The sequence below is a fragment of the Bactrocera oleae genome, chromosome 5 (genome assembly GCF_042242935.1).
Source record: "Bactrocera oleae isolate idBacOlea1 chromosome 5, idBacOlea1, whole genome shotgun sequence".
In the NCBI taxonomy this organism is placed as follows: domain Eukaryota; kingdom Metazoa; phylum Arthropoda; class Insecta; order Diptera; family Tephritidae; genus Bactrocera; species Bactrocera oleae.
The window spans coordinates 39469390-39483313 of record NC_091539.1 but is presented as its reverse complement, the minus strand read 5'-3'; the positions used below and the strand labels follow the sequence as shown (position 1 = coordinate 39483313).

General features: G+C 32.9%; 1 protein-coding gene across 3 annotated transcripts in view; it reads left to right on the top strand.

Annotated features, from left to right (window-relative positions):
* The window catches only part of dpr8 (defective proboscis extension response 8), a 365949-nt gene that overhangs the window by 324817 nt on the left and 27208 nt on the right, over window positions 1-13924 (top strand). For all 3 annotated transcript variants that reach the window (XM_036366258.2, XM_070110386.1, XM_070110387.1), the window contains one exon: window positions 9503-9713. In XM_036366258.2, coding sequence (XP_036222151.1) covers window positions 9503-9713 — 211 coding nt within the window. The remainder of the gene's footprint in view (window positions 1-9502; window positions 9714-13924) is intronic.

Here is a 13924-nt window from a genome sequence, read left to right as displayed (position 1 = left end):
TAGCATAAAACAAAATATTTCGCAAACAATTTCCTCCGGTACAACGAATATTTATCCAATAAATTCCATTAAAACTAACAATTGCTCTGCTTTATAGCTCGAGAGCACAAATAGAATGAGTACCTCAATGGAGAAAGTGCGAAAGAACAGAGGAATGAAAGGAATATAACAATTCGGTAATAAGATTTATTAAAGAAGATAGCTATATCCTTAAATATGATTTTATATGTTTGTATGCTTACTAAGAGCGCAATGGAATCAAAGGTCGACAGCTGTTTGTCGGTCACACACAATTCAATTCATAACTGCTATGCCACCTAGAGACTCAGCGTCCGCAACAGTGGCTTTGCGGTTGACCGCTTAAACTTTCACACTTTCACTCCGCAAAACAACACAAACAAAATACTGCTCGTAATATTAATAATAAGCCATAAGCAATAATAAAAGCGTTGAAAAAGTAAACAAACAAATATTAAAAGAAAAAACAAAAACACAAAAATAAAGCAGAAACAACTACAAAACACATAAAAGAATTAGCCCAAAAGAAGATAAAATGACGAAATTGTTACCATCATTTCGAGAATATTTTGAAAGAGAAGGAAGTAACAGTGGAATTGAGAAAATAGCAGCATACGGGGAGGGAAAAGATAATAAAAGCAAAAATAAGTAGTCGAAATAATCAATATTAACAGCGGACTCTTCAATCCTTCAGAAAATCAACAGAAATGCTGCGTGTTAGGTGTGTGGGCGGGAAGAAAGCGAGTGATGGGCGGGTGCTGCTGTAAAAATTGCTCGCTAATGTGGCGCATTTAAGTGCAGAACAATCAAAATTTGAAATTATTTGCAAGAGAAGAGCAAACAAATATAGCGCCATAGAAACGCCTAACAAGGGAAAAATGGACGTTTAAGAAAGCAGACATATCAAATGGATTGTATGCTTCTGATTGTGCAAGCAGTGATACTTATTTAACATGGACCCGACCAGATATATTTCATTTTAAATAAAGCTATATTTTCAAGACACTCTCATCAATGTGTAAAGAGCACAAAACTTGATTTTATTTAAAAAATCTGAATCAACTGATACCATAAGTGCATATAAATAACAAGTAAGGAAGAGCTAAGTTCGGATGTAACCGAACACTTCATACTCTTACAACTTGCTTGGATCAAAGCAAGGGAACTACCTTCAGATCCATACGGTTTGTTAGAACAAAGAAAATCAATATATGTAGTATATGACAGTTTGGGTAATGCGTGAACCAATTTCACATATTTTCGGCATTAAATTATAGTATATACTTTCGTTTATTATCTTCGCATAAAAATATGCCATTATTTAAAACGCCATCGGTTAGAAATTTTTACCTCCAATTTTACTTTTGAACAATCGCACAATTTGAACAATAACATCAAATGATAGTTTAATAAATTTGAAGAATTTTGTTTCTTCATTTATATTGATGTTTAAATCGAAATTGCGAATATTATTGTTTATTTCCAAAATGCCTTTAATGAAAAAGTTAATTTAAAAAAAAGTTATTTAATTCATTTGCAAATTGTGCCTTGTCTTCCATGTTATTAGTCTATATTTGATTATAATCGTGTCTATATATTCATATTCACTAGTATAATTTATGGCTTGTTTTAAATTTCTCCACTTTTTCTTACTATTTGTTTTACACAGTAGAACTTTATTCTCTTTAAGTAACTTTTTATAACTTCTGTACTGTACTGATTTTTATATTTTATCACCGCAACAGTTGTTGTTGTATTGCTTGTTGTTTTACAATAGTATTGGCAAACAGTCCACAAATAATCATGGCAAATTGATGGACCGTGCGAATATGTTCCTTTTCGTGCAAATCTACTTAACCTATGCTCTCTTTGTTAGTTATTAAGTACATATTTCTGTAAGTTGATCACTGTTCGTTTGAGTTTATGCCGTCCTTCCACTAATCCTGAGTATTCGAAAAAAATTCCATATATAGTATACGTCATCTAAACCGTGTAACATTTGGTGCTTAAACATTACGAAAATTGCTCAGAAATCACGGCTGATGAAATATTCGTATCAGTTAAATAATGTTAAATAGTTAGCCACCGAATTTAAAAATTTTAATCTTGCTTTTAAACTGCTACTTCAACTGAGATTACACAGCGTTTAGCACCATTAATTCTAATTAAATGAACAACCAGCTGTAATATTCTCCACAATAAACGTAAATCTGCTTTCATTTCTCTTCAACAAAAATAAACAAAAGTTTTTGTGTTTTTTTCTTTTGCTTTTGTTTTTTTTTTTTATTTACCTAACAACTTTATTTAATCACTCGGGAAAAAGTTGCTTCATTATATCCTCGTTAGCAACACGTTTAACCTGAACAGTTGACTAAAGGAAATTTAGCGTTCAACAATAGACTATTAACAGCAATCCCGCTCTTTCCCTTCCCCCTCCTACAAAACACTTAGCCACTGACAAAGTAGAAAGCATAAAACGGTTTGTAGTTGAATTAGTGAAGCAGTGAAAAAGCACAATTCTATGTAACGGAAAAGGCTCACACACACACATATACTTACGCATTTAATTAGCGCAATTACTATGCATTTACATTATTGATGAACGATTTGGCGCATGTTTGCTGCCAATTTGTGATAATTGTTGTTTACAACATGCAAAGCGACAAACTCGCATTTTCCACCACTTTTGTTGCTGCTACTTTTTTTAATTGTAGAATATTTTCAGCAAAATTATACGCCGCAAATTAATAAAAGCCTCGTGGCTACACAAGCGAAATAATATGGCAATTGCACGCAATCAATAATTTGAAAAGTTCATTCGATGATTAGCGCCGTTATTTGAGGTTAGTATTAACTGTTCATTTGTACGAAGCGGAAAATTCTAAATAACAATAATTACATAATTGCTGCGAAATTATCGGATCGCCATTATTTTGCATGTCTGTTTAATTCAACTTTTTTTATTGGATCTATACGATAAGCAATAGTCGTAAAATTTTAAGGCTAAATTAAAGACTTTGAAAATGTAGGTCATGTGTTAAAGAGAAAATGTAGTAAATTTATATTTCAATACTTAATAGTTTTATGATAATGCTTGTAAAAATGAGCATTTTCGGTTTGACATTTTCAAATTACTTTTAATATTTCATCTGTGATAGCCTGCTTGTTTCACATTGAGATTACATAAAACCAAACCAATCAATTAGGCTTTGAAATCAAAAAAAAATTTACAGTGGACAGTTAACAATGGACGTCGAGATTCACGGAGCTATAACTCAGGCGAGTTTTCAAGCTGCCACGAAAGCTGCTGAGATAGCTAGTGACGTAGGAAACGACATAGAGAACATCAATATATAGTACATCGATAGCCAAGTCAAGCATTAATATCAAATCGCATTACAGAAAATGTCAGAGAATGTTTTTAGAAGCAGGGAATCAGTAGATATATTGAATGCTTTCTACTCAAGCGGTCCCAAAATGACTGCGGAACAGTTGTTCGCCTAGTCACAGGTCACAACTTACTGGCACCACATGCGAGCCGTGTGGGTATTATTAACGATCAATCTTGCATTACAAAGATGACGACATGAATTGAATTCCCATATCGATATCTTAAGTAAACTTGGCATGTAAGCTCCTTGGCCCTCCGTTGCATTAATAGTTTAAGTAATAAGGAAAACAAATAATTTAAAAAGTTCTTTATCTTTATTTTGAACGTTTGTATAAATGGCAGGTATGTATGTATATACTATAGTGGTTTGATCTGAACTAGATTTTAGCATTATTTTGGACAATAATTCATGAAAAGTTTAGTTAAGATAATTTGTCAAATAAAAAAGTTTTCTATACAACGACTTGACTTTGATCGATTAGTTTGCATGTCAATTATAACTTAAAGTTGCCCGATCTGAACAGATAAGTGTCCAATGAAAATGTTTTACTTACATGGAATTGATCACTATGCCAGCTATATCCTACACTGATCCAATATCGGCGGTTCTGACAAACGAGTAACTTCTTGGAGAGAAAAGAACATGTGAACAATTTCAAATCAACAACTCAAAATTTAAGGGACCAAACAGAATCGCGTATATATGAACGCTTTTAGTATACTATTTCTATCGATAATTATATACCACATATTGTTTACCACAATGTGGTCGAAAGTGCATGGAATTGTTTAAGCCTTGACCGAGCCATATTTCGCTAATTTAATAATTTATGTTTTTTTTGTAGCGAATTTTTAGAATTGTTCATTTGAACGATTTTCGAATGCAAGACTATAGTTATTTTTTTAAATTTTTTTAATAAGTAATTCAAGTAACTAATATAAACTCAGACTAAAGGCATTAACAAAAGTTTAGTTAATTGAAACTTATATAAGAATACTTCAGACAATTTTTATTTTCCTAATTACCTCCGCCAAACGCGGAACATAAGCATGGAAAACAATTTAAAATGTCCAACGTATAAGTCAAGTTGATTTTATAAACGAGGGCAATGTTGACATGCGCACTAACACAACAGTTCTCACTCGTGAGCCCTTCAAGTCAAGTCACGAGCGAGTTACAATTATTGAAATTACCAAAACATTGTATCACTTGCAAGACAAACACAAAGCTCGCTCGTTTTCAAATTGTTTGCCAACTTTTTGCCATCTCGAATTGGCCAATCTCGATGTAGAACGTATGTGTTTGGTGGAGATTACAACCGTTATTGCCAGTAATTGCACAATTAAGCATAATTATGATCATCAGCAGTGATTAGGTAGTAGAAGTAGCAGCCTGACAAGCGATACAGGAAGAAAAAAACACAACAATCAGCCGACTAAAATGCCTTAAGTGACAGAGCATATAAAAACATATGAGAGAAAGGGTGCACGGCGGAGGGCAAATGGCGAAAGTGGCGCCGAAATATGTGATTTTAGGCGCGGAGGAACGAGTCGCTTCAAAACATTGGCCGCTTGCCAATGTGACGAAAATTACAAAAGGAAACTGCAGATGGCGGCAAATGCAAGCAAAGAGGAAGAAAGGAATAACACATGCACAGAGAACTATGTTCATTATGCTGAAGAATGAAAATGAAGCAGTAGAAGTGCCGACACAACGGCAATCAGTTGAAAGTAAAAAAATAAATAAAAAATTAATAAAAAATTTATATTTAATTAGATTTTAAAGCGAATTTTAAGTTCGAAAATAAAAAAAATTTTATCGCATTGAGCAGTTGAATCTAGCATGGATTCGTAAATTAAATATTGGCGCTCAAAGGAATGATAACCATGTTGAAGTTGGCTTTTTATTTCCCTTTCCATGGCCTCAATAACAACCATATACAGTGGCGTTCAAAAATTGTTCAGTAACTTATATGGTATATTTCTATTTAATCTTAGCTGTTTATTTTCCGATATCTCCTAAGAGATTGGGACAATCTTCGAAATTACATCAATAGGGCCACGAAGGGCGATTGCGATTCTAGAAATTCGTTATATGTGAAACAGAATAAAAAACGAGATCTTAATCTAAATGAGACTTGATAGGAAAAAGCGGAGGTTTTTACATAAATATATATTTTTTTAAAAATTTCGGACTTGTAAAAATTATTATTTTTAGATTTTTAATAGAAAATATGCACTAATAAGAAAAACATTGTACTCAATTTACAATATAGTTACTTGAAGAACATACTTTAAATTTTGAAACAGAAAATTTCGATATTTTGTGCATCTTACACTTTACCAACTCCTCAAGAAAGTAGTAAAACCTTCTCTAATTCATTAATTTATCATTGTCCTGAGTCATTCATCGAATTATTCATCGAATATCTTGTATCATGGTCTGATTTATTTTTGAACACCACTGTATGGTAGAGATTTTAGTCATCACTAAACTCTGAAAAATAACGTATATACATACATACGTGCGTGTGTATGGTATGCGAGTATGTAGGTTAAAATTTTGCAATGTCTGTAATATTTTTCTTGTTGCTGCAGGATTTAAAATTCAATTATGGCAAATAAAGCAAACCGAATTTCGAGGAATAGGATGAAAAAGAGAAAATAAATATTTACTGTAATCTCTAAGCTTTATTTTGTTGTGCCACATACTTGTGCATATGTGCTTTATATATACCGTATGTATACTAAGGTTGTAGCAGCTGAGCCTGCTCTGCAAGAAATTTCATATATATATGTTTTTATTTCTTCAATTTGTATTTATTTTTATACATGTCTATGTTGTGAGTGAATGGGAAAAATAGCTCAACTCAATCGGTAACATCTCAAACATATGTGTGATATTTTCAGGAAGTAATAATTTAGTATTAAATAAATTACTAAATCTGGTTTGCTGCTTTTTGGTGAATGGGAACAGATAGAACTGATATACTGATTTGTACTCTCTGAAACTTCTATATTACATTTTTATTTATTTATTAATAATATTACCTGTTTATTGTCAAATTAGTTCCAGTTGCCCCACCACATTGACGAAAATCATTTCAAGCGCTTACAACAATAGTTATAATGTACGCTGAAACAACAAAAATAATGCGTACTAATTACGTCTTCATTTTATCCCAGACGTATTAGTGTAATTTATAACTTTACCGAACCTACTCCAAGATAGGGGGATGCAACTGGGCATACATAGGCTCAAGCATTTTCGTCTAGCTAGAATCGCTACCAAAGTTGCCGATAACATTTATTATATTATTTTACTTGATTTTTAGAAAGACGGTCTCAACAGCGAAAAATTTGTAAACCCGAAACATTTGTTAGTAAAAGTTTTATTAGGAGCGGATAACCAAATTATTTTCTTAATGTATTCCACACTCAATGTAAATGCCAATAAAGTGCTCGAAAAGTAAATGGAATTATTGGATTAGGGCTTCAACCTTTGAAAAAGGAAAAAATTAAAAAAATTATATACGAATTAAACCCACTGCTAAAGGTAGAGAATATGACACAGATGTAAGGGAAAATAACTTACTTACAATTTGGGGTCGTGAAGTGGTAGCGAGGTGGGCTGGTTGAGTTGTTAAGTGTAAAACGCGATTTATCTCGATTTGCTCAAAAACTATCATACAAGTTCTATGAAAAAAAAAATAAAATGGTAGTTTTATGTTTTTATCTTTCACAAAAAATGCTTTCTTTCTCAAAATTTGGGGTAAAAAAAACAAACGTAGTAAGTTTTTGGATCTAGAATATATTTTTTACCTTATTTTGACTTAACATCGGAAAATAATATAATTTTTAAGCGAAAGTGCTCGGGTCAAAATATCTACTTTTCGCTGTTCGCACTGTTCTTTGAAATCCTTACTATTTAAAGAAAATATGTATTGAAAAAAATATTTAAAAATATATTGTATATTTTGGAAACCGATATTTTGAGTGAATACCAAAGTTTGTTAGTAATACTTGCTCGTAGGTGTGAAGCCAATTAAAAACAAAAAAAAGTTAACTTCGGTTGCTCCGAAGCTATAATACCCGTCAAATATACAAAATATTCCTTACAGTAACTGGATTTTTATCGGTCAGTTTGTATGGCAGCTATATGCTATAGTGGTCTCACCTGAACAATTTCTCCGGCGATTGTATCATTTCCTTAGGCAATAACCTATGCGAAATTTCGTGAAGATATATCTTCAAGTGAAAAAAGCACTTGATTTCGATTGTTCAAAACTAAGGAACTTGTTCGGGCATATACAGAGAGACCACGCTCATTATTTATATATTGGGTCTTAGACGTTTCCTTTTGGGTGTTACAAACATTATGACAAACTTAATATACCCTGTTTAGGGTAAAAAATTAAGACTATACTTGTAGTATAAAGTAGTTCTCGAAATCATCCCATTTTGAGATAAAACAGACACCTGAACATTTGGTGACCTAAATATTTTTATTATAATATATTTTATGTTTTCTTATTAGAGAGTAAACATTTTAGAAGTTGCTGTTATCCGCTATTTGCTACCCATCTATAAAATAGGCTGTTAAGTTTAATCGATATTTGTTTCTCTGTGCTTTGTGTTTTTGGAAAATCTCGTGTATAACATATGTAGGACAAATAATTTGATACTTGTTCACATTTTTTTAGAATGGTTTCTGAAATACAAAAGTTAAAACAGTTCTTTAATTTCTATAATAAATTTTTGTTTGAAATAAAAAAGTATACATTTTAATTAAGGAAATATTTAATTTGAAATATTTAAAAAAAATATCATTCCTCTTTCAAGCTCTATTCTTCAAAAGCTGTTGATTGGGGGGGGATTCACTCACAGAATTTCTGTAGAAACTTGTATGTATCCAATAAAACAACATACATGTACACGCACTTTTCACAAAAATATTTTTTTCACGTCAAAAATTGATTTGGTGAAAAACATTGTCCTTAATTATTTATACGGAAATTTCAAATTTTGAGTGAGCCAAGCCGCTATTGTACTAAAACATTTTACCCAGCAGCATAATATTTTTATATACATAATATTTTATGTTTCATAAATTATTAGATTTTAAGGTAGCGCAGAGAAAAATAGAATATGCCTTTATACATATATGCTGAGCCTGTGTATTAAATAGTATTCACCTTGATTCACTTATATATGGATATTGTCAATGTTTGTATTAAAATTTTAATATCTTGTTTTGTGTGAAAGAACTTTGACCGATTAAGCACAACAAATTTATTACAAAGAAATATTTTTAACTTGACCCACAAATCCGATTAACGCGATTATATTAGAACATAATCTTTCAGATTTACAACTCATGAGTTATGACAACTTAATTGTTAGTTTACGCTCACAACGAATAGATGTTACGCTATAAAAGTTTGCAATTTTCCACCCAAAACTTTTTGACCGGAAATATTATAATTTTGCAGAGCAAATTGCCGCTGATAGCTCCCCACTCAATGCAGTGCTCTAGAGGAAAAGTCATAGAAATTGTGAAGTGCCCAAGAGGCGAATGTCACCTGTATAATCCGTCTGCAATTTGTCACAAGAGCACACAAGCGCAACACACACGCACACAAATTCTTACAAATGGCAAATAAAAGACATGTGTGTGATCGCTTTTTGTGTGTGTGTGTGTGTGGGGGTGAATGTTGAATAAAGAAGGCAAATGAAATAAGGAAAAGAGTGATGTAGAAAATTAGCATTGCAAGCACATCAACAACGCTGACACCAATGTACACAAATCTACATACACACAAACACACACACACATATGTACATACGAAAGGGTGTCTATGCCAACTTCCACTTTGGTTACTAACTCGTTATGCCCACTTGCAGCAGTTAATCGCGTAGCGAAAGCTTTTAATCTTCGCTCTTTGTATGTGTGAGCAAACACACACACGCATGTGATTTGGAATATATATTTCGCTGCCTGGCATCCACTTGTACTTTTTGCTTTCGTAAACTGAACTAAATTTCGCCATTCATTCATGTTTTCCACTTTTTTTTTACTTTTCACATTTTCAGGTCTCTTGGGTACGTCATCGTGACATTCACCTGCTGACAGTCGGTCGTTACACCTACACGTCGGATCAACGTTTCGAAGCGATGCATTCGCCGCACGCCGAGGATTGGACGTTACGTATACGCTATGCACAACGCAAAGACTCGGGCATCTATGAGTGTCAAATATCAACAACACCACCGATCGGGCATTCCGTCTATCTGAATATAGTGGGTAAGTGACATGAGTTGTTGCTAACGATTTTTTTGTTTGGTTTTTGTTCTTGTTTTGCTCTGTTTACATTTTGTTGTTATGGTACTTTTGACACCGGACCCGTACTGCTCAAGTGATAAATGACTTGATGCTTTATTAGGGTAGTTGGCAAAAGGTGGCGGCGCATAACACGTTACGATAAATTTCTAGTGGTTAGTGGGGTGGCGAGTGTTTGGAATGTTGATTTCGGCGTTTTATTCATAAATATTGTTAACTCGAGCACGTATAGCGTCTGGCCTGTGCAATATGAGGAATTGTTGAGCGCGTGAATGATGGAAGTTAGAAATTTTATTCCCAAATACTATTTAGTATGCCGATCGCAGTTAAGTTTTGGCAGTTAAGGAATACAATAAATGATAGCATTAATTGTAAAGAATTGTGTAATGATAACAGCTGCGACCTTTTTATATTAGTTATTGGAATAATCTTAACTTTAAGTGAATAAAAAGAAAGGCTAAATAAGTATTTCTGACTCATTGTACTTCATTAGACATTTAACTTTGAACTTTTCTCCTAAATTTTAAACTATAATATACTTCAATTTCAAACATATAATCTCGTTAACATAAATACATAAAACTGCTTTGGCAATCGAATAGTTAATGGAAATGCTTAATTCGTCGTAATTTTATAATAAATAATTCGGTATAAATTCAAGCAAATATGCAATGAAAGCTAAAAATTGTTCAATGTTCTATTACGCCAAAACCAGTGTCAAAATTTCAGGAGGAGACGTGCAGTGGTGTCTGAAAAAGCTGAAACTGACTGTCCTTACTGAGACTGTAACGGATTGGACAGTGGAAAAAACGTTTGCACTTTTCTATGAATTGGATAATATTTTTAGGAACCCACAATGCGCTCTAAGTGAAAAAAAAAATCAATTTTATTGAAAATCTTTGACTGAACTTAATCCCCAATAATAATAATATCCATATATTCAGATATAGGCTTATAGCAGAGACAACAGATTATTAAAAGCTGATCTCAACAAGAAGGGTCTGTTATGCATATCAATATATGCATATATGTATATATATACCTATATACTTATTACTGCAATTCAAATTCGCCTAACTAAATGTAATTCAACAATTTATACGGAGAGATAACATTACTTTAATGCTACTTAGCTATGGCCCGGGTTGCAATTTTTTTAATTTAAACATTTTGGAATTTAAAAATTAGATTTTCATTTTTTAATGTTGGGATTAATTTTTTTATCCAAAATATTCGGGATTTGAATAAACGCGAAAAAAGTTTTAATGATTTCATTTTCCGTCCTCTAATAGGTTTAATATATATAACTTCTAAACCACTAGAGCTACAACAACAACAAAAAAAAACAAGACAAAATCCTATAAGAACCCCTACCGACAGTGTGAAAATTAATCAAATCGGATGTTTACCCCGCCCCATATAACGATTTTGTTAAAAACTACTTTAAGCATGATAAATCAATAACTTAATGCGCCATAGGCATTAAATTTGACAACCAGGAGGATAATATAAAATGTTTGTGAATGTTTCTTTGATAATAATACACCCTTTCGTGAAAAATGGGTTGAATCGAATTATTACTTCCTTTACTCCCCACATACCTAATATAAAGTTTTTCGAACTTCCAGTTGAGTTTATACCACATATATCGTCCAATGTGTTAGTTATTTTAATGAAATTGAGACAGCGTACTTTTATAATAGTAGTGTTAATTTGGTTTTTTTAAATGGATAAAATTTGGCGAAAACTTGTTTTAGCTCCCATATAACAGATACTCAGAATTTTTAAACATCCGGCTGACTTTACTCCATATATATGTTCATATTCCTATATATTTATATATATAATTGCTTGAAAATAACTTCTGAAATATACCAGAGCATTGTTAAAGGTTAATGCAACAAGCCTTTGCCCCCTATAGAATGATTTCTGATTTTCTTTTCACCATACTTTAACCCGTTTAGGTTGCTCAAAATGTGTGATATTTTAAAGAAATTAAATGGACACGTTTTCTTAAAATTGATAAAATCACATTAATGGTTTGGCGCTCAATATAAATGAAATTGGTCATGTACTAACCCTCATATTCCTATAAAATGAATTCCGATTCTCTCGTTAACCTTTTTTCTCATCAACTCAATATTTTGAATTTATCCTCTTTAGTTGTCTTAATACACTTATATCTCATTTGAAGAATATTTAAGTGTAATTTTCGCTGGTAGGAAATATATAATAATAATAGTGGTCTATGTCGAGTTCATCGAATAATGAAGTTGAATATTTTCTTTTTTTATTAGCCAACACTTTAACCCTTCCTTACTTGTTCAATTTAAATTTTCATTAACTCGTTATCTTGATTTTGATCGATCAATTTATATGTCAGCTATATGCTATAGTGATCCAATTTATACAATTTCTTTGACGATTTCCTATATTATAATCCACGGACATGGCTAAATCGACTCAGCTCGTCAAGTTGATCATTAAGATATAATTTATAGGGTTTTCAACGTTTTCTTCTGGGAGTTAAGAACTTCGTGGCCCCTGTACAGGGCTTAGAAGGTCACTACTAAACACGTTGCAGCTTACTGTATGTATACTGCTTATTGATTAGTGTTTGCATGAAGTCTGATCAACGACTGTTGAACGATGTACTGTGTGAGCAGAGAAGCGTGGAAAATGTAAAATCTCTTTAAATGTTAAACGTTCTTATATTTGCTTTCTAGGAGAAGCGGATCGCAATTTCTGCAAATCTAATAACATAAAATTTTTATCCAGAACTCTAGCATTATCATTTTCCGACCAAAAGTTCGTTGATTTTTATATTCGGAGAGCTCATTCCATACAACTTTTTCCGAGTTTTATCGCACTACAGTAAAAAATTAATAGTCCAATTGTGACTTTAAAATGAAATTGAATTCAGAACTTATTTTAATGTTGTGCAATCTGTTAAAATAAACGCTTCTATTTTTCTAATCATCACTTTTTCCCGAAATATGGCCCTTGTTTGAATTCTTGTAATATTCTCGTTGGGATCTTACCGATGCCGCCACAACATTCTATGTTACATAAAAGAGTGGGAAAATCAGCGAATATACTTGTAGAACCCTCAATTATTATGTAAGCTTTAAAAAAGTTGCCAGCGTGAATTAAAACAAATTTCAGCAAAACCTTTGTCGCAATATTTAAATATACAAGAGAAAAAATATTTCCGAGATCTATGAATTTGACTAGCCATACGAATTCAAATAAAAGCATGAAGCAGAAATAATTGCCTAACCATTAAGCGCAGTTTTTGGTATGAATATGCATGGCTAATAGATTAGATGCCCAGTAAAGCGAGTTGACTATGACGCAAATAGCAAAGAAGTCAAAGTGTCAGCTAACAAAGTGTAACACTCACTGCGACAACTTACTGAGAATGGCAGAGTGTGGGGCTGCCCGTCTGTTTGCAAAGCCATTTGTAGCCGGCGCTGTCGAAGCGGCAGTTGACCCCAACACCGAATACCGAACGCCGAACCCAACTAACTGCCAAATCAACGCAACTGCAGAGTACTTGACGAATGGCAGTTAGTCCGACAGTTTATTGGCCATATTGCTCAGACGCTGTTTGTGCAGCTGTTGACCACTTGATAGCGTGACTTTTTTTGAACTAAAAAAACATTTCGCATTGGCTGCTGGCACAAGCAAGCGATAATGTTGTACGCATGTTGGCGAGGCGGCGGTGGTGCGGTGGCGTGTTGAGCAGCCAGCTGGGCAATGATAGTCACAAGTGCTGCAGTAACTTTTCAACGTTGTATCTCAACTTTTTCCAATCGGCAATTGTCTGCTCCGATGATTCACCTCTTCACCTGCATTTCGCTAAAATGTTGCTATCATTTTTTGTTTTTGTTGCATGTGCACTACTTCTGGTTTATATACACACTTATAGTCGTGAGTTTTGCTTGTTTTCGATTTTCGTTTATTTTTATTTTTTCTTTTCGGAATTTGTTGTACGCTTGTTGTGTATTTTGATGATTCCCTTGGGCGCCATTTGCAGTTTATAGCTGAACATAAGTTTTACTTTGCTTTTTTGTTTCGCTATTGTGCTGATGTTGTCTGCTCAAAGCACTCTTACACACACACACACACATGTTCTTATATTGTAGCAACACCACCACAATATTGTTGCATAA